This window comes from Tachypleus tridentatus, chromosome 10, assembly GCF_004210375.1.
Source record: "Tachypleus tridentatus isolate NWPU-2018 chromosome 10, ASM421037v1, whole genome shotgun sequence".
NCBI classification, from domain to species: domain Eukaryota; kingdom Metazoa; phylum Arthropoda; class Merostomata; order Xiphosura; family Limulidae; genus Tachypleus; species Tachypleus tridentatus.
Window position 1 is genome coordinate 85,989,428 of NC_134834.1, and position 23,439 is coordinate 86,012,866.

The 23,439-nt window shown below is 35.1% G+C and overlaps 1 protein-coding gene across 1 annotated transcript; it reads left to right on the forward strand.

The window, feature by feature from the left end:
- Nucleotides 1–1,919: 1,919 nt before the first annotated feature.
- Nucleotides 1,920–22,175, forward strand: LOC143229786 (uncharacterized). Its single transcript, XM_076462565.1, has 5 exons — nucleotides 1,920–2,041; nucleotides 11,939–12,031; nucleotides 15,203–15,282; nucleotides 15,636–15,731; nucleotides 19,754–22,175. The coding sequence occupies exons 2-5, from the start codon at nucleotides 11,941–11,943 to the stop codon at nucleotides 19,787–19,789; spliced, it is 303 nt and encodes a 100-aa protein (XP_076318680.1). The 5' UTR covers nucleotides 1,920–2,041; nucleotides 11,939–11,940; the 3' UTR covers nucleotides 19,790–22,175.
- Nucleotides 22,176–23,439: the final 1,264 nt, after the last annotated feature.

The window sequence follows — 23,439 nt, forward strand, 5'->3', positions numbered from 1 at the left end:
GAGAGACCACCAGCTCTTTTCCAAACGAATGAAGGGATTTAACTATCGCCTTTATAATACGCCCACGGTCTCAAAGTACTGAGTGCAGTTTCATTATTATTTTTCGATAAAGGCCTTAAACCACAGACATTCATAGCGGAACACCATAATCAGTGGGCCACGCTCGACTCGCAGTATGATAAATCAGCTTCACCCATATTGTTTGTTGTTAAGCGCAGAGTTTGTCGGGAATCGAATATCGGGTTTTAGCGTTGTAAGTCCATAAACTTACAGCTAACCATTTGGCAAAACATCTCGTTTATTATCGCAGGCACGTATTATCCAATCGCCAACTTTAGCTTTTCACTCTATATAGTCCCATGGAGATATCGAACCATCGCACTGAAGTTTTAACAGGGTAACTATAGCAACCTCCCGAACTGAAGCACAAAAATAAATTGTTGAAGTTACGGGGAAAATGTTATTACGAACGCCATCTTCTCAGTTTAACATAACTTGTAGTTTTATTTGAATTGATTAATGATTACGGCGTAAATAATTTCTTATTTGTTTTATAAAAAGAGTACATAAATAAAACTAAGGGCAAGAGAAGAAAACGTTTCCACGTGTGTTTTGGTTTCGACCGCACGTGGCCAGGTAGTTAACGTACAAGACTGCAAACCCAATGACATAAGACTCGCCTATCACTTTGGGGACGTTGGTGCGTCGTAACAGCGACAGTCAAATTAGCGGCAAGTACAGATTTCTGTCGTTTTATATCTTTGCTTGAAACCGAATATTTTTGCCTGATCATTTGATATGAAATAGGAACTTTATAATATTCTTTGTTAACTAGTTCAGCTGGCCGCCAGTAGTCTTCTAAAGCATGGTGAGTGGTCTAGGTACAACGTGAAACTTTGGAATTCTTATTGCTCGTATGTGTCACTTCCCGGTGAGTTACATAGTAACTTACGTTAAAAACGGTGGCAAAAAAAGAAAATCACGAACGACGTTCACAAAGTCGTGGACGTGCGAATATTTCAAAAAGTGAACAAAATTATGTTAAACATACTCAGGAATAATGAAACGTGAAAGTTGTAAAAGTTTTATTTTACATTGACAAAAATATCACATGGTATTACTCTGAAAACTGAAACATTCAAGTTGATCGTTAGAAAGTCGTTCATGCAGTCTCAAATATGTTTATAAAGCGAGCATACGTACATTCTTTCGTCTAAAAGGATTGTTTTATTTTTTGGAATTTCACGCAAAACTGCACGAGGGCTATCTGCGCTAGTCGTCCCTAATCCCTAATTCAGAGGTGTAAGACTGACTAGAGGGCAGGCAGCTAGTCATCACTACCTACCGCCAACTCTTGGGCTACTTTTTTACCAACGAATAATGGAATTGACCGTCACATTATAACGCCCCCACGGCTGAAAGGGTGAGCATGTTTGGGGTGACAGGGATTCGAACCCGCGATCCTAAGATTACGAGTCGAACGCCTTAACCCACTTAGCCAATATAAAAGGAAATATTTTCACCATACTGTTTTGTGAAGAAAAATCAAAATCAGGGGTTATTTTTGTAACTCAAAAAAACCTATAGTTTCATGTGCAAAGACGTCGCTTTTGCAATTAGATGTAAGGTGTTTTGTTTTTCGTAACTTTGCTGTTTTCGATATAAACTATATGTTTAATGTAGCTAACCACACGGTCGTCTACTGTACGTATAATATCGCTTTTTATTTGTTTACTTCCTTATTATTTCTTTTATTAAGTATTTTTAGAATTTGATATTATTTATCAACTTGTTTTATGTCAGGATAAGAATATAGTTTCATAGCAATGCATATATTAAATCTTTGTTTACGCATTCCTTCTCATGCTGTCATGGTAACAAGAGGCTCGTGCTTGTTGCTTCAAGCTTGGGCTCGTTCGGCCCGTTAGAACGATAGCTTTTGTTACTGATCAAATGACTGAGAGTGATGTGAAATTATTTATAAAAGGTTTTCTTTAATTTTAAGTAATCAAACATCGTTAAACATTGGATGTCAGTAAAGGTATGATTTTTTCATAAGTTATTTAGAATATCGAGACCATGTACGAGAACAAAATAATCTGATTGCTAGTCTACTCATAAATATCTTTCAAGCCGTTAGCTTCATTTTTAGTTACTTATTTAGATTTGAAATCAGTAGAACTATAAGTATACGCCACATTTTATCATAAAGTAATAAATAAACCCATATAGTGAAATATTTATCAAAACACTCCAGTTAAAGTGTTATGGCAAGAAGATCTTTAAGGCTTAACTTAATGGTTTAGCTAATTTTGGAGGCTTAAACCATACATATCATGGATTATAGCAAATTTTGATGATTGAAGCATATCATATACGTTTTCAGTACGACTTAAAACAATCCGATTTTGTGACGTAGGCGATTTTTTAGGATGGATTTAACTGAGTTATGAAATCTAATTGAGTCAACAGCTTCGTTGTATAGACGAGTTGGATTTTGCGTGTGTGTGTGAATTACGCTTGACTAGAAAACAACCTTAAACGGCCACGAACGTAACTGTTGCAGTTGTTTTCTCTCACTAACTTAGCAATTTCACATTTGGAAGAAGCAGTTATTAACCTAAATGTTATATTTACCTAGTAATTTGGAATAAAAGTCGGGAAGGTAAAATCGTTTCTAATTTACTTATCAGACCCAACTCGTTTGAACATAAGTAGCATTCTTACAGAGTAATCCGTTGTGTGAAGGTTTGTGTTTAGATTTGTTTGAAGAGCACGACGCTGCGCAACCTGGTTATCTGTGCTCCGTTCATCGTGTGTATCGAAACTCGGTTTCTCGTGTTGCTAGTCCGCAGACATACCACAGCGCTGCTTGTGATTAGACTTGGAATAGCCTCTCTGTTACAATATATAGCAGATTATGTCATATTTTAATTAATATTTTAATACACATTTTAAATGTGAGAAGAAATGCTGTCAAAAATGAAAGCTTTAAACACAGTCATCACGTAAATTGGGTTTTACTTCTCGTATTAAGTAAAACACGTTGTTTGGAATCATTATTCACTCATATATAAAATTACAGATAAAAATTTCCTCTTTATATGCATATATTCTGTCGTGTGATTGGATAAAAAGAACAGAGTGTCAATGTTTAGTAGACACCCTGATGAGTCCCCTTATCCGAGATGTTAAGCGGATTCTCATAAAAACAACACCTCTACACCGGATATAACTTCAATTTTTACGTACACAGTTAATTTCTTTCGTGGAGGAAATACAGCTGACAATGAGTCGTAAATAAGACGACAAACCATGACAAACATCTTAAAAATCAACGCATCATTGAGTTGTTTCATTGCTATGTGGGTACCACCATTTACCTTTTCAACTTCCCAAAGTTTACCAATTTCAAGGAACCTATGAAATATTGCAACTCCTATGTTTCCTTCCCTATTACTGTGTGCCTAAAACTAAACTTGGCTCTAAAATGGTCGTTTATAAGTAAACGTGGCACTGGAAAGCTTAAAATATATACTACTAATTTGTAAAATTATCCAGAGATCTTTACTTGTTTTTGGCAAGTCTATCAGATCAAGCATTTACAGCAGTGGCGTCATGGGCTAATGTTTTTATTCTTTATTGGGGTTAGTGGGACACAGTCAGAAAATATTGTCAGTGGTTGGCTATTGATAATAATCGTATGATAAATGGGTCTCTTGCTTTCATATCATTAAATTTTTATTGTTACCTTGATGATTGTATTGGTTTTTAATGGAGAAGATAATCTATAAAGATATAATAGTACTGTCTGTTCTATGTCCATGTAACTACTTCGCAGAGTGTAGATGGATTTTCATAAAAATTTGTACGGAGGGAGATTCATTAAGTCCATGAGGGGGTAAATACAAATTTTCAGTTCAGCGTTTTGCGGTTTTTTTTTAACGTTACTTCGCCCCCTGTAAATGGATCTTTACCAAATTTGACCTGAAGGTTTGTTGGGTCTATGGAGAAATACGTGCATATTTTATGGTCGTTTTTGTTTACAATCACATGTAATGGAAGTAACATTTCATGTCCTAAGATGATCTTTAATTAATCATGAATTTACGTCACTTCCACTTAGGAAACACGTACTCCAGCTAATAAGAAATAAATTACCAAGTCACAAAAAAACTGTCTCGAGACGCCCCTTGTCCGTTACTTCATTGTAACACGGTCTTTACTACCTAACGAAGGGCGTCTGCCAGTATCGTAGCCCAAAATAAACTTGAAAAAGTTTCCATTTAGACGTATTCATTTATTCTTTATTATCATTTATCCGAATATTTCATCTCACGTCTCGCGGAACAACGCTCATTCAAGAACACGTGGATTTAGGATTATTAAAAGGGCGAATGGAAAGCATTTAGGGGGAGGTCTGTGGTCTATAGGCATGACGTCACTGTTTTACAGCGTTGCAAACTGGAAACGTATCTCAGAACGACTGGTATGAATATTAACACTTTTATTGATAAACAGAGAACAACGTTTCGACCTTCCTAGGTCATCTTCAAGTTAACAAAGAGAGTTTGCAACTGACCGTTGCCGGCACATGTCTTAGGGACGAGAGTATAAACGGGTATGGTATTGTAGGGGACGTTGCAGTTATATGTTAGGTTAATAATTAATATAGGAACAAAGGTGTTCCTTTATATTGGTTTTAGTTGCTGAATAAGTAAGTATACTTTGAATTTGCGTTTGTTTATGCTTGTTTCCCTGCTTAATATCTGGGTGTTTTCTATCGATATGTTGTGCTTATTTGATTTGCACTGTTCAAAAATGTGTGAAGATGTTTTTTTTTGTGTTCTTTGAATCTAGTTTCCATTTTTCTGCTCGTTTCTCCATTGTAGAAGTCGTTAGAGTTGTTACATTGTATTTTATAAATTATGTTGGTGTTGTATTTGTCAGTGTAGTTTTTACATAGTTTGGACTTTAGTTTTGTACCTAGTTTTTGAATAAATTTGGTGTTTACTCGAATGTTGTGTTTTGTTATAAGTTTTTTCAAATGTTGGTTATTTTTTCGCTGATGTCGGGAACATTTGGTATACAGCAGTATAAGATTATGTAGTTTGTTGTATCTTGGGATTTATTGTTGTTTGTTGTTGGTCTAGGTGTGTGCGTATAATTTTTTCTACAGTTTTGTTTTAGGAAATTTGTTGATGTTGATAAAGTGTTGTTTTATTTTGTTGATTTCATCGTTAATTTTATCAGGTTAACATAGTTTTGTGGCTGTGTTTATTTGGTTTTTTTACATGTTGAGTTTTTGTTTTGTTTCATGTGTATAATCCAGTATGGGTGATTTTTATGTCGATTTCTGTTTCGAAATGTGTATCAGTTCTAGTGATATTGAAGTTAAGAAATGCTATTTGGTTAGTTTTTCCTATTAAGATATGAACTTAATGTTGGGGTGTATCGAGTTAACATGTTTGGAAAAAAAACTAAATGTTTGTTGTGTCGATGTGAATCCAGCAATTGTATGAACAATCTACTTGTACCAGTATAGTGGTGGTGACTGAACTAATCGCTTGTGATTCAATCTGTGTTATAAAAATGTTGAATAGACCTGGCGACACGGGATTCCCCATACTTAAGCCATTTATTTGTAGGTAGTTTTGGTTATTGAACATAAAGCTAGTTTTGGTGGTAGTGAATTCTATTAGTGTTGATAATTGGCATCTGTGGGTGTGTATCAACGGGTTGGGGTTTTAGATATAAAGTTCTAAAGCTATCTTACAGGCTTCAGTAGTTGGGACTTTTGTGAAGAGGGAGATAACATGAAAACTGACCATAAGGCTTTATGATTTAGTTGATTAAGAATATATTTAAAGTAAAAAAGTCTTTGAAAAAGGAGCAGGCTGATGTTACATATTTAGAATATGCCTACGCTATATATTTATCGAGGTTGTAGTTAAATGATTCGTAAGTCGACATTATGAGTCCTAGTGGACAATCAGGTTTGTGAGGTTTGACAATGCCGTATAGTTGAGGTGTGTGTGAGTCGGTCTTTCGTAGGTAAGAATAAATGTTTTCTGAGGTTGTGTTGCTTTTTTCATTTGCAGTAGTATTTTGTTTAATTTATTTTCATGTGTTTTTTATTCAGTTTGTGTTTAGTAGTTTAAATTTGTTTGTATCTGACAAGATGTTGTTCATTTTGAATGTATTAATTTGTGTTCATTATAAAGTATAGCATTGCCCTTATCTGCGTTTAGAAGTTTGATGTTGTTGTCTTGTTTTAAGTTGGGTCTGTCCTTGGATAACACTGCTGTATCCACTGGTCAGCTCATCCCACCATGACTTCTTACAGTCCCCAGTTGTGACGTATCTTTAAGTCATCTGAGAATGGTAGACACTCCCGATTAGAAATACTGTTTGCTATTTGCTGAACATCTTTCCATTCCTATTTATAGAGATGGTTCGAAATCAGGTGACTGTGTGAGCTCTGCCATGGTTTGTTGTGGTTCAGTGGTTGCACGCAGAATCCTCTCTACAGCTTCTGTGTTCACTGCTGAACTGTACGCCATTTCTCTTGCCCTGGATCACATAGAAGTTAAACAGTACTCCAACTGCACTATTTATACTGACTCTCTTTGTTCTCTACTAGCCCTGGAATCGCTTCACGTTAGTTCACACCCTGTTTTCGCCGATATTTAAAACCGACTGGCCCATTTCTCTTTAATATCTACTTCTATCCAGTTTTTCTGGATACCAGGCCACGTTGGTATTCGCGGGAACGAGCTCGCCGACACCGCAGCTAAATCTACCTGTTCTGGCACTATCACCGCTGTGCCTGTTCCATACATGGATTATAGTCCTGTTTTCAAAGCTCGGCTCCATGTCAGCTGGCAGTCGACTTTGAGTGGACAACGCGAAAACAAGCTTTTCCAAATAAAACCTTATGTTGGACTTTGGCTGTCTTGCTTCCGTAAGGATTGAAAAGAGGAAATTGTCCTAACTAGATTACGCATTTCTCACAGTTTTTTAACTCATTGTTTTCTTTTATCTAGAACTGATCCATCAGTGTGTAGTTTGTGTAACACTCAGGTCACAATAAACCACATTTTACTTTCTTGTCGTTATTATGACTCTCAACGACGGCACCATTTTAAACATGTTCTTTCCCAAGGTTTGTCCATGACTGTAGACAGTGCTCTTAGTGATGGTACCACTGTTCACCATGATTATGTTTTTAGTTTCTTAAAGGCCATAATCTTTTTAATGTCATTTAAGAGTTTTAATTTATACATTAGACCTTTTTTATTGTGATTCCCTTTTACATAAAGTTCGATTTGAAATTAGAAACTGGCTGTAACATCAAATAACTCTAAATCAAGACTGGAAAGGTTAACTTCAGGTGACTAACGCTGGTTTCTGTACTTACCTGTTAGTCTTCCTGGAGAGTTATGATTATTACAATTATGCTACACAAAGTCCTTTTCAACTTGTATCACTGTAGTTTTCCTCTTAACGCTGTAGACTAGATGTAAACATTGGTTTTATGCTATTTATGTGTTTTAATAAACTTTGTTTTGTTTTACCTTAATTTCCTTTTATGAATTTTAATAATTTTACTTTAATTTTGACTTTTTACCGGATGTTTGGCGCAGATAGCCTAGCTGCTTTGTGCCATAAAACACTAAATCAATCAAGATGTTTATAGAATTAATATCGTTTTGTGGGAGGCTGTTTTTTAGTTTTCTTTCCTGTGAAATTGTGTTGATAGTTTTGTGTAAAAATTCTTCAAGAAGGTTGTTTTAAGATATTTTGAGGTGTTTCGAGGAAATAGATGTTTTCAGTTCTACCTGGAATGATAGGTTGTTGGTTGTCGGTGGAACTGTTGTCGAAGTTATCTTCTTTCTGGTGGTTGTTTTCTGTTATTTTGTTGGTGTATTCAGTTTGTGCAGAGTGGATCACGAATCTTCTAGCTAGGTCTTCCAGGCAGGCTTTCATTTCGATGGATGTGGAATATTTCTTGGTGTTACTGTGAAGTTGGGTCCTTTCTTGAATAGATTTATTTCTTCATTGCTTAATTTTCGGTCGGATCTGTTAATTATGAGGTTTGTTGGTGGTTTTTCGTGTTGGCACCTTAATTTATCTAGTGGTCCGGCATGGCCAGGTGGGTTAAGGCGTTTGACTCTTAATTTGAGGGTCGCGGGTTCGAATCCCAGTCGCGCCAAACATGCTCGCCCTTTCAGCCGTGGGGACGTTATGAGTGACGGTCAATTCCACTATTTTTTGGTGAAAGAGTAGCCTAAGAGTTTGCGGTGGGTGGTGATGACTAGTTGCCTTCCCTCTAGTCTTACACTGCTAAATGAGGGACGGCTAGCGCAGATAGCCCTCGTGTAGCTTTGGGCGAAATTAAAAAAACAAACAAATAAACAACTTATCTGGTTTCTTGTTGTGACGGACCTTCTTTTCTTTGTCGTTCTTACTACTGAGTTGATTGAGTTGTACAAGTCCATAAATGTCTGGTTCAATGCAGCAGGCCAGTTAATAGTCTAGATTCATTTTTTGTTTCTGCAGGTCATTTAGTTTTATATATTTCGTCCTTAGCGTGGCTTTTACTAGTTTTTTTTTCTGTAAATCATGGATAATGTTTGTACACTGGTTAAAATTCTTCGGTAGTTTTATCTTCACAAAATTAGGGATTAGTGTTTTCCTTTCTGCACTGTTGGATGAAATAAATGTCATTTCTTCTTCTGATTTGTTATTTAAGTATCTAGGTTTCGTTACGATTCCATGAGCGTGTACGGTTAACAATGGTGTAATGTAGGCAAGTTGAGACATAATGAAGTTTAAGAAGATAACACAATACGCAAAGAATCGCAAAAGATTTACGCTTCTTGTATAATCGCCGTGGTGAAATAATTCTTGATGACGAGAGACCCACTTGAAATAAAAGTGTATCTCGGGACGGCTGGTACGGGTATTAACGTGTTCTGAGATACATTTTTATTTCAAGTGGGATTCTCGTCATCAAGAAACTGAGAACATGTTTTGCAATTTAAATGTAGCTCTGTAATCAGCAATAACACTACATTAAATTACTTACTCACTACTGGGTTATTTTTCGCTTCTGATCTATGTACATAAGATTGCGTTGATTATAAGTTAATTCTAAAAACTAAATGTTTTTGGACTTAAGTATAAATTATTTGATAATTATATGTAGACTCTAAAAAGCCTAAACTACCATCTGGGCGTGGCCCAATAGATAGTTTACCCGAATTTGGATAAGAGGGTTTATGGCTCAGCTCCCGTTACAAGAAACGTGCACTTCGTACTTTGGAGCCGCGAGTGCAGTGAAAGCCAGGTTGGGTATGTTTTGAATCTCGCGCAAAGTTACACAAGGGTTATCTGCGCTAGCCGTCCCTAATTTAGACTGGAGGGAAGTCAGTTAGACATCATCACCCACCGCTAACTCACGGGCTTTTCTTTTACCAAAAAATAGTGGGATTGATCATCACATACTATCTTCCCCACAGCTGAAAGGAAGAGCACTTTTGGTAGGACAAGATTCGAACCTACAACCCTCAGATTGCGAGTCGAGTACCTTAATCCCCTGATCATAGCAATGGTAGTAGCTGTTTTGACTACCTGTCTTCTCCTAGCTCAAATAATGGACGCGTGATAGGCCTTGTGTAACTTTGCGCGAAAGTTTCAAAAATAAGAAAAATAGTTATTACTTGATATTGATACCAGATATTTCTTTATTTTTGCCAAATAGTAATTATATTGTTAATATATATTACGCCTCCTAGTAGCTCAGAGATATGTATGCGGACTTACAACGCTAAAAACCGGGTTTCGATACCCATGGTTGGCAGAGCAAGGATAGCCCATCGAGTAGCTTAATTCAAAACAACAACTATATATTACTTGTTATCAGATATTTCATGATATTGTTACTACATATATTGCTTGTTATTAGATATTTCATGACATTGATATTAGATATTTTTCATATTGCTACAAAATAATTCATTATATTGTTATTAGATATTTTATGATATTATTATTAGCTATTTCAGGATATTAGATATTTGATATTGCTAGCAAATATTACTTGATATTGTTGGTATATATTTCTTAATATTTTTACTAGGCACAAAATCTTTTTTTTTTCAAATATACATCTCATTTATATGTATATTTATAAAGAATTTTCTGGATTTTTTTATTTGTTTTAACGAGGTTTGTATAGCACTTTATGTTGTCTATTTATTAAAATATCAATTGTATGGTGTGAATACTTTGTTGTTTAAGCAGGCGAAACATGATTATAATAAACTAGAAGATGCCCATTGAAATAAGGAAGTGTTCTGCTTAGAAAGAGTAACAAATATATATATGTATAACGTGCCTTCAGTCCATTCCCTTAGTTCATACGGTATAAGAATATGATTGTCTGTCTTTTGGGCCATCAGTTGTAATTCCACGCGTTATTTCAATAAGAAAAAATGTATGGTGTCTGTTTTTAAGAAAAGGAAACTGATTGCAATGCATTGCTGGCAAGAATATTTATGTTTCGATACAATGGATGCATCAAGCACAATAGAGAGGACAGATTTGCTGTAGTAACCGCAAAGATTGATTACGCTGGATACCACCGTTCCTTATCATTTTACTGAGTGCAAGGAAAATCGCTTCCAGTTTTTGACAATTTGTCATTTCTGTAAGAAGTATCAAAAGAGAAATATTAATCTCAATTCAAATCAATTTATTTGACATGGTGCAATAAAATATTGTATGTGTATAATATGACATCGAAAAATAAAACAAGTAAACATATAAATCGAACAACAACAAATAAATATTGAAGCACATTTCTCTTTTCTGCGTTTTTTTGGTTCATGCTTCTTTCTTTGAAATTTTTTTGTAAAATCTCAACAGAAGACATCATTTTTTTTCGTGACTCCTCTAAGAAAAATATTTTTAATACAATACAAAATTTTAGGAATTGTTAAAAATAATAATTTTCCTGTAGTGTACTCTGAAAATACGCATTTCGATATGTATGTACAGATATATTTTGTACGGTTTACCGTTTTGGAAATACAAAGCATGACAGACAAGAGAGACAGACGTTTGGACATTTTTTATATATGAATAAAATTTATTTTAAGAGGGTAATATTATCTTATTATATTTATAAACACTACATTCTTTACTGGGTCTCCTAGGACTATTCTGAAAAGAAGATTTCATAACAGTATTTCAACTACACTTTTTTTATCCACCATATCCATTACCATCAATATATTTCGTCCAGTGCGGAGCTGGAATACACCGAAAGTAATGGTTGGAACACTACTCGCATACATCATATGTGAGAACAACAGATTCTATTGAGTGAAGGTCATCTTTGAGGAGGACCTTTTATAGTTACTTCAACGAAAAAAGCGAGAAAGACGTTTTTGAAGTTACTTCAACTAGAAAATAATAAATCCAAACTACAAACCGAATTGGGCCCAGCATGACCAAGCATGTTAAGGCGTTCGACTCGTAATTCAAAGGTCGCGGGTTCGAATCCCGGTCGCACCAAACATGCTCGCCCTTTCAGCCGTGGGGGCGTTATTAGTTACGGTCAATCCCACTATTCTTTGGTAAAATAGTAGCCCAAGAGTTGGAGGTGGGTGGTAATGACTAGCTGCCTTCCCTCTAGTCTTGCACTGCTAAATTAGGGACGGCTAGCGTAGATAGCCCTCGAGTAGCTTAGCGCGAAATTCAAAACAAACAAACAAATTTAATTAAAAAGGCTAAAATATTATTTCAGAAAAAAAACAGATGTGCCTCAATTTCTTCGCTAGACCTACCAACATCAACCGGACTATAAATAATATAGATAGCTTCTGGTTGATTTTAATATAATTATAATGCTTCTTTTTATGATTTATAGATATGGGTTGTGGAGCAACCAAAAACGCTGAGGTAAATGCAGATACAATGCCCTCTGAAGTCGAAGTAGAAACTCCAGTACAACCAGACGAAGGTAAGTAATTAACTGCTATATAATATTTGTTAATAATCTAAGAATGTCGTTAAAAAAAGAAACACAGGGCTATATAAATATGTGATAATTAAGTGCTATATGGGGAATTGAGGTGTCTCTTCATTTGTTTCTTTGTTCATTTTCACTCAAAGCTACTTGAAAACTGCGACAAACTAGACGGTCAACACCGTCCACTGCTACCTCTTCGACTACTTTTGATTAACGAAAAGTGGAATTGACTGTAACGTTATAGCGCCCCCACGACTGTTAGTGGATAGAATTAGAACCCGCGATCTATATATTATAAGTAGAGCACTCTAACTACCAGAGCATGCCAAGCCTTCGTTTTATAGGGAATTAAAGCGTTTGTATGTAAACATTGAAATACAGAGTAGACGGCAAAGACCGTTCCTGTTAGATTTTTCTAAACACTAAACTTAATCAAAGTGAATTTTAATATATGTCTTCAAAGTGAAAGCTTTATTAATAGGTTACCTTAAGTTACTTTCTGTGATTCTTAATCAGTGATGTCCCTCAAGTAAGATATCTGTGTTCCTAGGCTTTCGATTCGGTAGAAAGATGGTCCGATTGATTTGATAGAAAGGATAACGTTTTAAATTACTAAATAAGTTGGAACAGGAGTGGAAATTAGAAAGAAGGTTGTGGGTAATAAGTTGAAGAAGAGAATTATTGCTGTGGGTAAGAAGCTGAAGAAGAGAATTATTGCTGTGGGTAAGAAGTTGAAGAAGAGAATTATTGCTGTGGGTAAGAAGCTGAAGAAGAGAATTATTGCTGTGGGTAAGAAGTTGAAGAAGAGAATTATTGCTGTGGGTAAGAAGTTAAAGAAGAGAATTATTGCTGTGGGTAAGAAGCTGAAGAAGAGAATTATTGCTGTGGGTAAGAAGTTGAAGAAGAGAATTATTGCTGTGGGTAAGAAGTTGAAGAAGAGAATTATTGCTGTGGGAAAGAAGTTGAAGAAGAGAATTATTGCTGTGGGTAAGAAGCTGAAGAAGAGAATTATTGCTGTGGGTAAGAAGCTGAAGAAGAGAATTATTGCTGTGGGTAAGAAGCTGAAGAAGAGAATTATTGCTGTGGGTAAGAAGTTGAAGAAGAGAATTATTGGTTGCAGATCTAAATAGGGCAAGAAATAGAATGAACTTGACGAAAAAATATAAAAGAATAATGATATTAACGAATTGTAAACATGCAGGAGAGAAACATTAACATGTGAAGTCTAGAGAAATGAAAAACGTTAAAAAGAATATAAGTATGTAGATTCATGGCTTTCTGGAAGCGAGCATTTTACATATGTATAAAACTGAAGTTCATTTCGTTACTCGTAATGTAAGTCATGATTATAGGTGAAGTACCTTTAGGTGTAACGAAACATTCTTTTACATTTATATCAGCAAATGTTATTTCAAGAAATATATATGCAAAAACGGCTCGTTTGGGTTGAGAAAATATTTTACATAGAAGAGCGAACAACGTTTCGGCCTTCTTCTGTTATTTCAAAAATTATTATTTTGTAACCATCTCCTTATTCCAACCGAAGGTATAATTAAATTCAGTTTTGGGTCATCAGCTGCTGATGAAAGGTAATTAGAAGAAGCAGATAGTATTCAATGTATGGTAGGAGTTGCTATCAGAGAACAGCAGCGACATCACTTTAAAAGACTCCCGCTAGTACAGCGGCAAGTCTACGGATTTACAACGCTAAAATTAGGGGTTCGATTCCTCTCGGTGGACTCAACAACTAGCCCGATGTGGCTTCGCTACAAGAAATCACACACACACTCTGTTTAAAACTGTTTAGTAAAAGGTATCCGGGAAACCGTATCGATTTGTTGTCACTCGTGTATACTATAAACAATATTTGATGTGTAAAATAAAACAAAATAAATATTAGATACGTAACGACCATTAAACAAAGGAAAACTTCAGCATGACGTCAGAAAACTGTTTCACGTAAATCGTGACGAAGAATGACGCAAAAATGTTCTACATATCTTATTCTCAGTTATTAAAGTTAGTGTATTTATACAAAACATGTTTTCTTTTCACTAGAATTGTAACACACTCTGTGATAAATCGAACGGTACAGCAGGCTACGTATGTATTTTCATTATTTAAAGCAGTTTTTTTCTGCTGAATAGTTCAGAAGGATAATTTAGTAGCATTAATTTGGCATGTTATTCAAATGTTATATGATCTTTGGTTCGTTGTGGTAAGTCGAAGACAACTAAAAATACCATACATATATTTTACGTTTACTGTTGTAAGAAGACGCTATGTGAGGTCCGCTTCTGCGAGACGATATTAAAACGTATAAGAATAAACACCTAGATTGTTACTTTAAACACCCAGATTGATACTTGTATTTACAAGACAGCGTTATAGTTATAGGAGACCATTTTAGTTATAGGAGCCTGTTATAATTGTAGGAGTCTTTTACAGCTCCGAGAATCTATTATAGCCATACAGATAGTCCGAAAAGACTGGAACCGTAAGTGATATACAGATTTTCTTTATTTCATATATGTAACTGATTATGACACTGTCAGTATTGATTTCAGGGAGGTACAGGGGACTATTTCCCCTGGGTAACAACAAAAAAGATCCCACTGAAGTTCAGTATTTTTCATTTTTACATTATCTTCCCCCTGTGAATAAGTCAGAATTCAACACGAGACGCTGTGAAAGCATGTAAATGTTGAATTACACCGGCTGGTAATCCAGACCTCTTTAGAATTACAAGGACAGCGTATAGAATACGTTCTGTAAATTTCGTAGAGGTGTCTATGTTTCCATGTTTTTGTCAAACACCCTGTTAGAATATTTCTCAGCTGCAGGAGTCTGTTATTTATAAGGCCCCTTTTCCTATGCTGTTTTTTCTTCTATATAAATGATTTCCCATTGTCGCCAAAAACTTTAAATAATCAGTGGATATAAAGATATGTTTTAATAACTATCATTACTGGGACAACAGTTTTATTCAATTCCAGCCAGATGTGATCTAAAACTTAATCTTAGCGCGTGACTGTGACGTAGCTGCTCGTGAGTCTACTTCAAACACAAAGTATTCAGTAAAAATCTATGTTATTATATTCTCAGAAGAAGAAGCATATTTTTCATTATTCATATGAAAATATTGATCCTGATTGATTTTAGTTGTCACGTCAGTCGAACCCGAAGCTAAGTCGGAAGAAAGTGAGAGCATTGTAAAGAAACATCCTCCGAAAAAATTACAGGTAAGTTTTTTTTAAGTTTAGAGAAAGACTTGTTAGGTTCTTAATAAAGATATTTTTATATAAATCATTATTCATTAACATTTCAGCAAATGGTTCTTGTTTTTATTAATACGAACGATGCTTATCCATACAAAGATTTCGTGACAGAATTTCAGGGTTAAGTTCATTTTATTTGCTTAAATATATTACGATAAACGTTCAAGAAAACTAATCTCAAACTTGTGACCAAATTAACTTCTGAAGTGAAAGTACCAAAACACTATTTTTGCGACGACATATATTGATATTTTAGCGATTTGTTAATTTACAAACGGTTCATAAATATTCGCATTCTTTATTGAAACACCCTCTAGCGCTTAGAAGAACAACCCCAGACGATTCTTACAGCTAAAGAGTTAGAAGCTAATGAGTTATTACCACAGGAACCCAAACAGGAAGGCCTTCTTGGAGTGAGTAGTGTTTTTTTCATATAATGTTTGAAGGATATTGTTTAAAATATTTGAAAGTGTTTGAAAAACTCAAAAGCCAAATAAATAAAAGCACTTATAGCATATAGGTTTTGAATAGTAAATTTGTTGAATAAAATAGTTTTATGCGTCATTTTAAATGAGCTCGATAAAAACAAAACAAAAAAACGTTTAATTCTCTTAGATTTTTATTATTCGATATTTAAAAAAAATTAAATTTTCTGTGCTATGGTGCTATGGTATAAGCAGGCTCAACTAAAAATCAACCTAAACTGAATTTAATTTGTTCGTCTCTATTAGTTCGGCACAGATAGCCTAGTTGCTTTGCGCCATAAAACGCCAAACAACCAACCTCTACTAGTTCAATTAAGCAATACACGTAACCAACAAGATCAACCAAACGACACATAAGTCATTAGATTTTGTGTTTGAACCATGATTAGCTCAACCAAGCAATATACGAAACCAGCTAGCTTAACCCACAACCGTATCGCGGGCAGTGCAAGTGGTACATTTATACAGAGAGCGCTGACTGCCCGATTGACTAACAAAGAGATCTAATGGCTGCTTGTCTACATCAAGACAGTTTCTTCCAGATCGGACGAACACTTTCTTGTCGTCCGTTGAAAGTATTCTTGCAAACAAGGCAACTGCTTGGAAGTCATGCATGTGTAACTTAGTTACTATGATTTCGGTGGCTCTTTATATTAAAAAAACTCCAACTATACTGAATGATAAAGTTGTAATTTTTAATGATTATAATAGCTTATATAATATATTGTCCATTTAGACAAATATTTTGTATTTGGGGTGGTGGAGGATGGGGTCGTTTGGATTGGTATTGTCGAATTTATATGTTGCACAGGGCGCCATCAAACATTAGTACAACTCTGGCTTAACCAAAGAACATATATTATCAGACTTAGGTTTACCCTTGAATACGTTCAACTAAACAATAAACGTTTGTTTGTTTGTTTTGAATTTCGCGCAGAGCTACACGAGGGCTATCTGCGCTAGTCGTTCCTAATTTAACAATGTAAATCTAGAGGAGAGGCAGTTAGTCATCACCACCCCACCGCCAACGTTTTGGCTATTCTTTTACCAACAAATAATGGGATTGAGTGTCACATTATAACGTCCCACAGCTGAAAGGGCGAGCATGTTTTGATGAAAGGGAATCCGACCTTGCGAGCCTCGGATTACGAGTTAAGGGCCCTAGCTTCCTGCCAATGTCAGGCCACCAACAATAAATGTAACCAGCTATCCTAACCGAAAAACTTGCCATTGGCTTTAGTTTGCGCGTTTCGAACAGCTTAACGAAACAACACACGTTCAGATTTAGTTTGTACGTTCCCAACTGTCTTTCTTATCTATAAAGAAACTAAAATCTAGGGTGTACATAACTTGATAAAAAAGTAAATACATTCTAACGTTTGAAAGATGTGTCATAATTTAAGATGTGGGTATACATCTAAGTTTTAAACTGTTGGAATGAAATTTGACTAAATTTGAAAAAGAAACCACAACAAAAATTAAATAAAGGGTGTTCACTAAGAATGGTAAGTTGCACGAACCATTAAAAATTTGTTGTGCTTAGAAATGAAGTTTGGTTTGTTTTTAATTTCGCGCAGAGCTACACGAGGGCTATCTGTGTTAGTCGTCCCTAATTAACAGTGTAGGACTAGAAGGGAGGCAGCTAGTCATCACCATCCACCGCCAACTCTTGGGCTACTCTTTTACCAACGAATAGTGGGATTGACTGAAACATTATATCGTCCCCACGACTGAAAAGGCGAGCATGTCTGGTGCGTCGGGGATTCGAGCCCGCGACTCTCGGGTTAGTAGTTGAGTCCTTTAACCACCCGGCCATGTTGAACCTAGGCGTGTAATCTACGTGGCATTAGATATTTAAATATTAGTACACTTCATTGTTGTTGTATAAAGTAAGCATATTTAACTTTGATTTTAAGGTAGCCTATAGAGGTTCAGAGAAATGATTCCAAATTTACAACGCTAAAATCACGGGTTCTATTTCCCATTATGATAAACTAAGGCACATTACTTTTTTTTTCAATTAGATATACATTCTATTTCTGTAAAAAAAAGAAGAACGAACATTTCACTTCTTTGGTAATCATACATGCATGATACTTTGGTTTTAAAATATGTACATTTGTTCAGTTTTTTAGGTTCGAAAATTTTAACTTCTTGAAAGCAAGATGCACCTAAAATCTAATGTTAACAGAAAAACATTCATCTTCTCATAGATAAACCTTAACTTTATTGCTGAACTAAATGCATTTTGTTTAATTAGATAAGTCTCAGGTTTTGAAAATGTTCATTAATGTTGTCGATCCTAACACTTTCACAATAGTTCCATTCCCATTTATTAATTTTTAATTCCAAAGATTATATTCACTTCTTCTTTACTTCTAGGCCCGGCTTGGCCGGGTGGTTAAGGCACTCAACTACTAATCCGAGAGTCGCGGGCTCGAATCTCCCGGTAATAACTAGCTGCCTTTCCTCTGGTCTTACACTGCTAAATTAGGGACGGCTAGCGCAGATAGCTGTCGTGTAGCTTTGCGCGAAATTAAAAACAAACCAAACTTTATTTCTAAGCACACCAAATTTTTTAATGGTTCGTGCAACTTACTGTTTTGAGTGAGCACCCTTTATTTAATTTTTGTTGTGGTTTCTTTTTTAAATTTAGTCAAATTTCATTTCATGCCAGATTTAATAAAGATCCATCGAAAGTGAGCAAAGGATTGGTAAAAAACACAAAAATGCCATAAAATCATAAAACGCAAAACTGACAATTCTCATGTATCTCCCAATGGATCCATTAAACCTTCATACTAAATTTAGTGAAGATCTATCAGCAATGGGCGAAATAATGATAAAAATGCAAAACTGAAATTTTTGTATGTATTTTTCCATGGACCCGATAAACCTCCGTACCAGTTTTAGCGAAAATCTATTTACAGGCACTGAAGTAGTGGTACAAAACACAAAAACGCCCATAGAAACCAGAAATGCAAAGTTAGAAATTTGTATATACTTAATGGACCAAATGAACCTCCCCATCAATTCTAGTGAAGATTAATCCACGCTCTGCGGAGTGGGTACATGGACATGCAACAGACAACACTGTTACATTTATACAGATTAAAAGAAAGACTTGACTGTACCGCAGTCTTAATGTGAGGTTGGTGTGTTGAAATTAAAAACAGAAGAGCGGTTCATCAGAGATTAGAACTAGAGAAGTAGTTTATTTAAGTTTAAACCTAGAGGACTAATCTATATAGTTTAAGCTAAGAGGAGTAGTTTATCTAAGTTTAGTATTAGAGGAGTAGTTTATCTTAGTTTAAGCCTAAAGGAGTAATTTACCTAAGTTTAAGCCTAAAGGAGTAATTTACCTAAGTTTAAGCCAATAGGAGTAGTTTATCTTAGTTTAAGCCTAAAGGAGTAATTTACCTAAGTTTAAAACTGGAGGAGTAGTTTACATAAATTTAAGCCAAGAGGAGTAGTTTATCTTAGTTAAAAACTAGAGAGGTAGCTCATTTAAGTTTAAAACGGGAGTGGACGTAGATGTACTGTACTAAAACTAAACAGTATAGCATACGTAAAAATACAGACAATTGAAATTATGTTAAAACAAGAATGAGTACATTATTTTACTGAAGAAAAAGAAAAATCGCTATATTCATTGGATCATTGTCATCCATTATGAGACTGTCTGTTTGCTATACATTCGTGTATAAAATAATGAATTTTATTTTTGTGTATGAGATAACCAGAGTACATTCATCCCATGTTAGTTTTCTTTAACACCCGGTGAAAAGTTTTTTTTAGAATGTCTGTTGATGTGGTTCTTTTTATCTTATTTAAAATACTTTTGTTTGTCAGAAAAAGTAAATGAAATAATACATAGGTAGTTGAATAACATAGCAGCCATCAAGAGGAATCAGATAAAGAAAATGTTCATGCGTACTTATTTTCTACAGATTCCAGAAGAAACTCCTACTGATTCTCAGGAATAAATTGTGGCAGTGCTGTATATGTGCACAACAGAAATGAAACGTTTCTACTGGAGCTTCATTATTTAAATATGCACTGACTACGTGTTGAAACATGAGTGTCGTGTTGGAACTTGAGAAGGACGCTTCAACTCCAATTCGTTTCCGTACATTGGACTTCAGAAATAAATGAGATAAAATGTCAGAAAATCGAAACTGTTTTTTATTATGATGCCGTCCAGAGAGGGAGAGGAACAATTATAAACAGTACGAAGCTATGGTTTAGTTTCCAGATGAATAATATTCTAATATAAACACGTATGGAATTTATTTCCATCAAATCGTTTTCGTAATTAAGTATAACAAAATGTTGAGGATTCAAAATTATTTCTGATAATGACATCGAGAAGAGGAACTGTGTTAAATAAGAAATAAAACGAAATTTTCGTAGACACTACAGACGGTGGTTTAGCCTTTAGATGGATTGTATGGTTATCAAAACACCTAACAAACTTGTTTCAATACAAGTGTCTTCGATAACATCAGTAACAAGATATTAAAGGTCTAGGATTTTGTATGGTGGTGCTCTCTAGAGGATATTATTGTAAAAACGCCTTTTAATAAATACAATAAGACTGTAAATTCGTACATGCAAGACACCTTGGAAGATCCTATTTAAAATAATCAACAAACTTGTTTCAGTCAATTTGCCTTCAAAACCATCTCTGATAAAATGTCCGAAGTTCGGGAAGTTTGACTGGTGGCGACTTCTGGAGGAGGATCTATGTGAAAAATATCTCTATTCTAAAAAAAAAAAAGATTTTAAATGAGTAGGTACAAGATACCTGACAAATCGTATTCAGATCACGTAATAGTTTCTCATACTTCAACCGGTCTACTTTTTTTTCTTTTATCAACGATGAACGATTTCAGCATGTTATGTGAGGGCAAGAATATTGCTGAAAGTTACTAAATAAATAAATACGTTTGAAGATGGAAACAAATTAACACGTGCAACGTGTAAAGATATATCTCGTTGTTTGTAGTTATAGACACTTCAGTAGCCGTGTTTTCAAGTGTTTTATCAAAAAATGTTAAAAAGTATCTTTCAGCAAGTTAATTTTGACCGGTTCATCATGAGACAATTCAACACACAAAACTGTCTTATTGAGACAGTTATTGGTCCTTGAAGCGGACCACTGTAAAAAAAAAAAAAAAAAGAAATAAAAAAAGTCTCAACATGAACAATTATACTGATGAACGTAAGTTTCAAATTAAAGTTACATGAATTAAGTATTGTTTATAATTATGATGTGCACAAATTCTATGTTTAAGTTGACAAATTATGAGTTTGAGAACCTTTTCAATTAAGTAAGTTCAATCCTTATACTTTTGTGTGCTGTAACAGAGCGATGTTTGGTTCACTGAAGAAAATGAAACTCTAAATTTTGACTCAAACGGTAGAGTCTGTCTGATGAAGACTTTTGACTGTAAATCAGAGAACTCTGACATTTTTTCAAAGAAAACTTTATTAATAGTTTAATGGGAGTGGAAGGCCTCTGATGTTCTTTTAGTTATTAATATTGTGCTTACTTATGATCTGGTTTGTGCTTACGTATGATCTGGTTTAATGACACTATTTTTAACACAATTCACATCATTTTCACTCTTAACCTTCATCTTGACGTGTCTGAACTTAAACCATGTTGTTGATGAATGAATGGTTCACTCATTACTTTCTTATGGACGTGTCTAAACTAGAACCATGTTGTTGATGACTGAATGGTTCACTCATAACTTTCATATACACGTGTCTAAACTTGAGCTATATATATTGTGAGTGAATGAATGGTTCACTCATTACTTTCTTATGGACGTGTCTAAGCTTGAACCATTTTATTGATGACTGAATGGTTCACTCATAACTTTCTTATGGATGTGTCTAAGCTTGAACCGTATTGTTGGTGAATGAGTGGTTCACTCTTCTCCACATAAATGTATCTAAGCTAGAACCATGTTACTGGTGCATGAGTGGTTCATTTCGAATTTTCTCACTGACGTAACTAAGCGTAAATTATTTCCTTGTTGAGTAAGTGGCCAACTCCAAACCTTCACATGGAGGCGTCTTAGCTACAGCCACGCTGTTGATGGAATAGTGGTTCACCGATAAATTCAACACAGAGGTAAGTTATGTTCTTGGTGTGTGAGTGATTCGTTCCTAATCACAACACAGAGGTGCTACGCTCGAGCCACGTTGTTAGTGTGCGAATGGCTAATTATTAATCTTCACGCAGAGTTGGCAAGTTGAGTTACATTGTTATCACGATAGTACACGTTTACTTTTATGTTTATATATAAGTTAACTGTTTAGTTACCTTTCAAATGTTCAAATAAAACCTATAAAACAACAGTGTATTTCTTCTTTTATGTGCTTCTGTACAACGTCTGTGTAACAGCTGTTGGTTCTATATAAACACTTGAAAGGTTTTGTCAATTCCATTTCGAGTGAAGTATTTGTAAAATATTAAGTTTTGTTTTGAGCTTACTTACTAATTATAAGTATTGTTTCATTAGAAGTGACAATCTTTACCACAAGGAAAAGGGTTAATTTAAATTCTAAAATCTTTGTTTGTTTTTGAATTTCGCACAAAGCTACTCGAGGGCTATCTGTGCTAGCCGACCCTAATTTAGCAGTGTAATACTAGAGGGAAGACAGCTAGTCATCACCACCCACCGCCAACTCTTGGGCTGCTCTTTTACCAACGACTAGTGGGATTGACCGTCACATTATAACGCCCCCACGGCTGAAAGGGCGAGCATGGTTGGTGTGACGGAGATTCGAACCCGCGACCCTCGGATTACGAGTCGCACGCCTTAACACGCTTGGCCTTGCCGGGCCTCTAAAACCTTTACCTTTAAAAATTTGCGTATTTAAGAATTATCGCACCAATGATTAAAAGCTCGAACGTGTTTTTAAAATATTCTTTCTTATGGTAGAGGCTGTTACTTACAAAAATAATATTTGTAAACTACACTTTTTAAAATATTTCTGAAAACAATTTGTTAAAGTATTTGTTAATGATAGTAGGTAAAGAACAATGCACCCAGACTAAACAACAGAGCGATGTCGTTTTGGAATTATTTTGAAACGTAAAATATTTCTCTCAAATTTCGATCGTGAGGGTATTGGAAATGAAAATTATTAGGAATATCAAGTGAAGTAATACCCTTATGTCTATAGTTTAATTAGGAAGTATTTCACGATAGAACACCGACACCTTTCTGCGTGCACTTGTTAAAGTTTTTAATTTGTCTTTCAAAAACTCACCGATTACAAAGCTGTTCAAGTTAGTAAGTATTTGAATACAAAGGTTTCACCACAACGATTGTAGTCAATCACAGCAAAGAGAAGCTTCCTTCTTAACTTCAAGCAAGATGTGTTTCTGTTTTATTGGATATTAGAACGTCGTTATTGTTTAGCGGGTAAGGCGACAACTGTATTTCTAGCGAAAAATTTAAAACCATCTTCTGGTATGCATATTTTACATCTAGACCAGTGGGTCCCCAACGTTTTGTGCTCATGGGACACAAGGAAAACAATGTTAACTTCATGGTACACTCGTCTGTCTCCACAGCCGGAAAGGAGAAAGTTTTACTGATTTGTCGGTTTATTT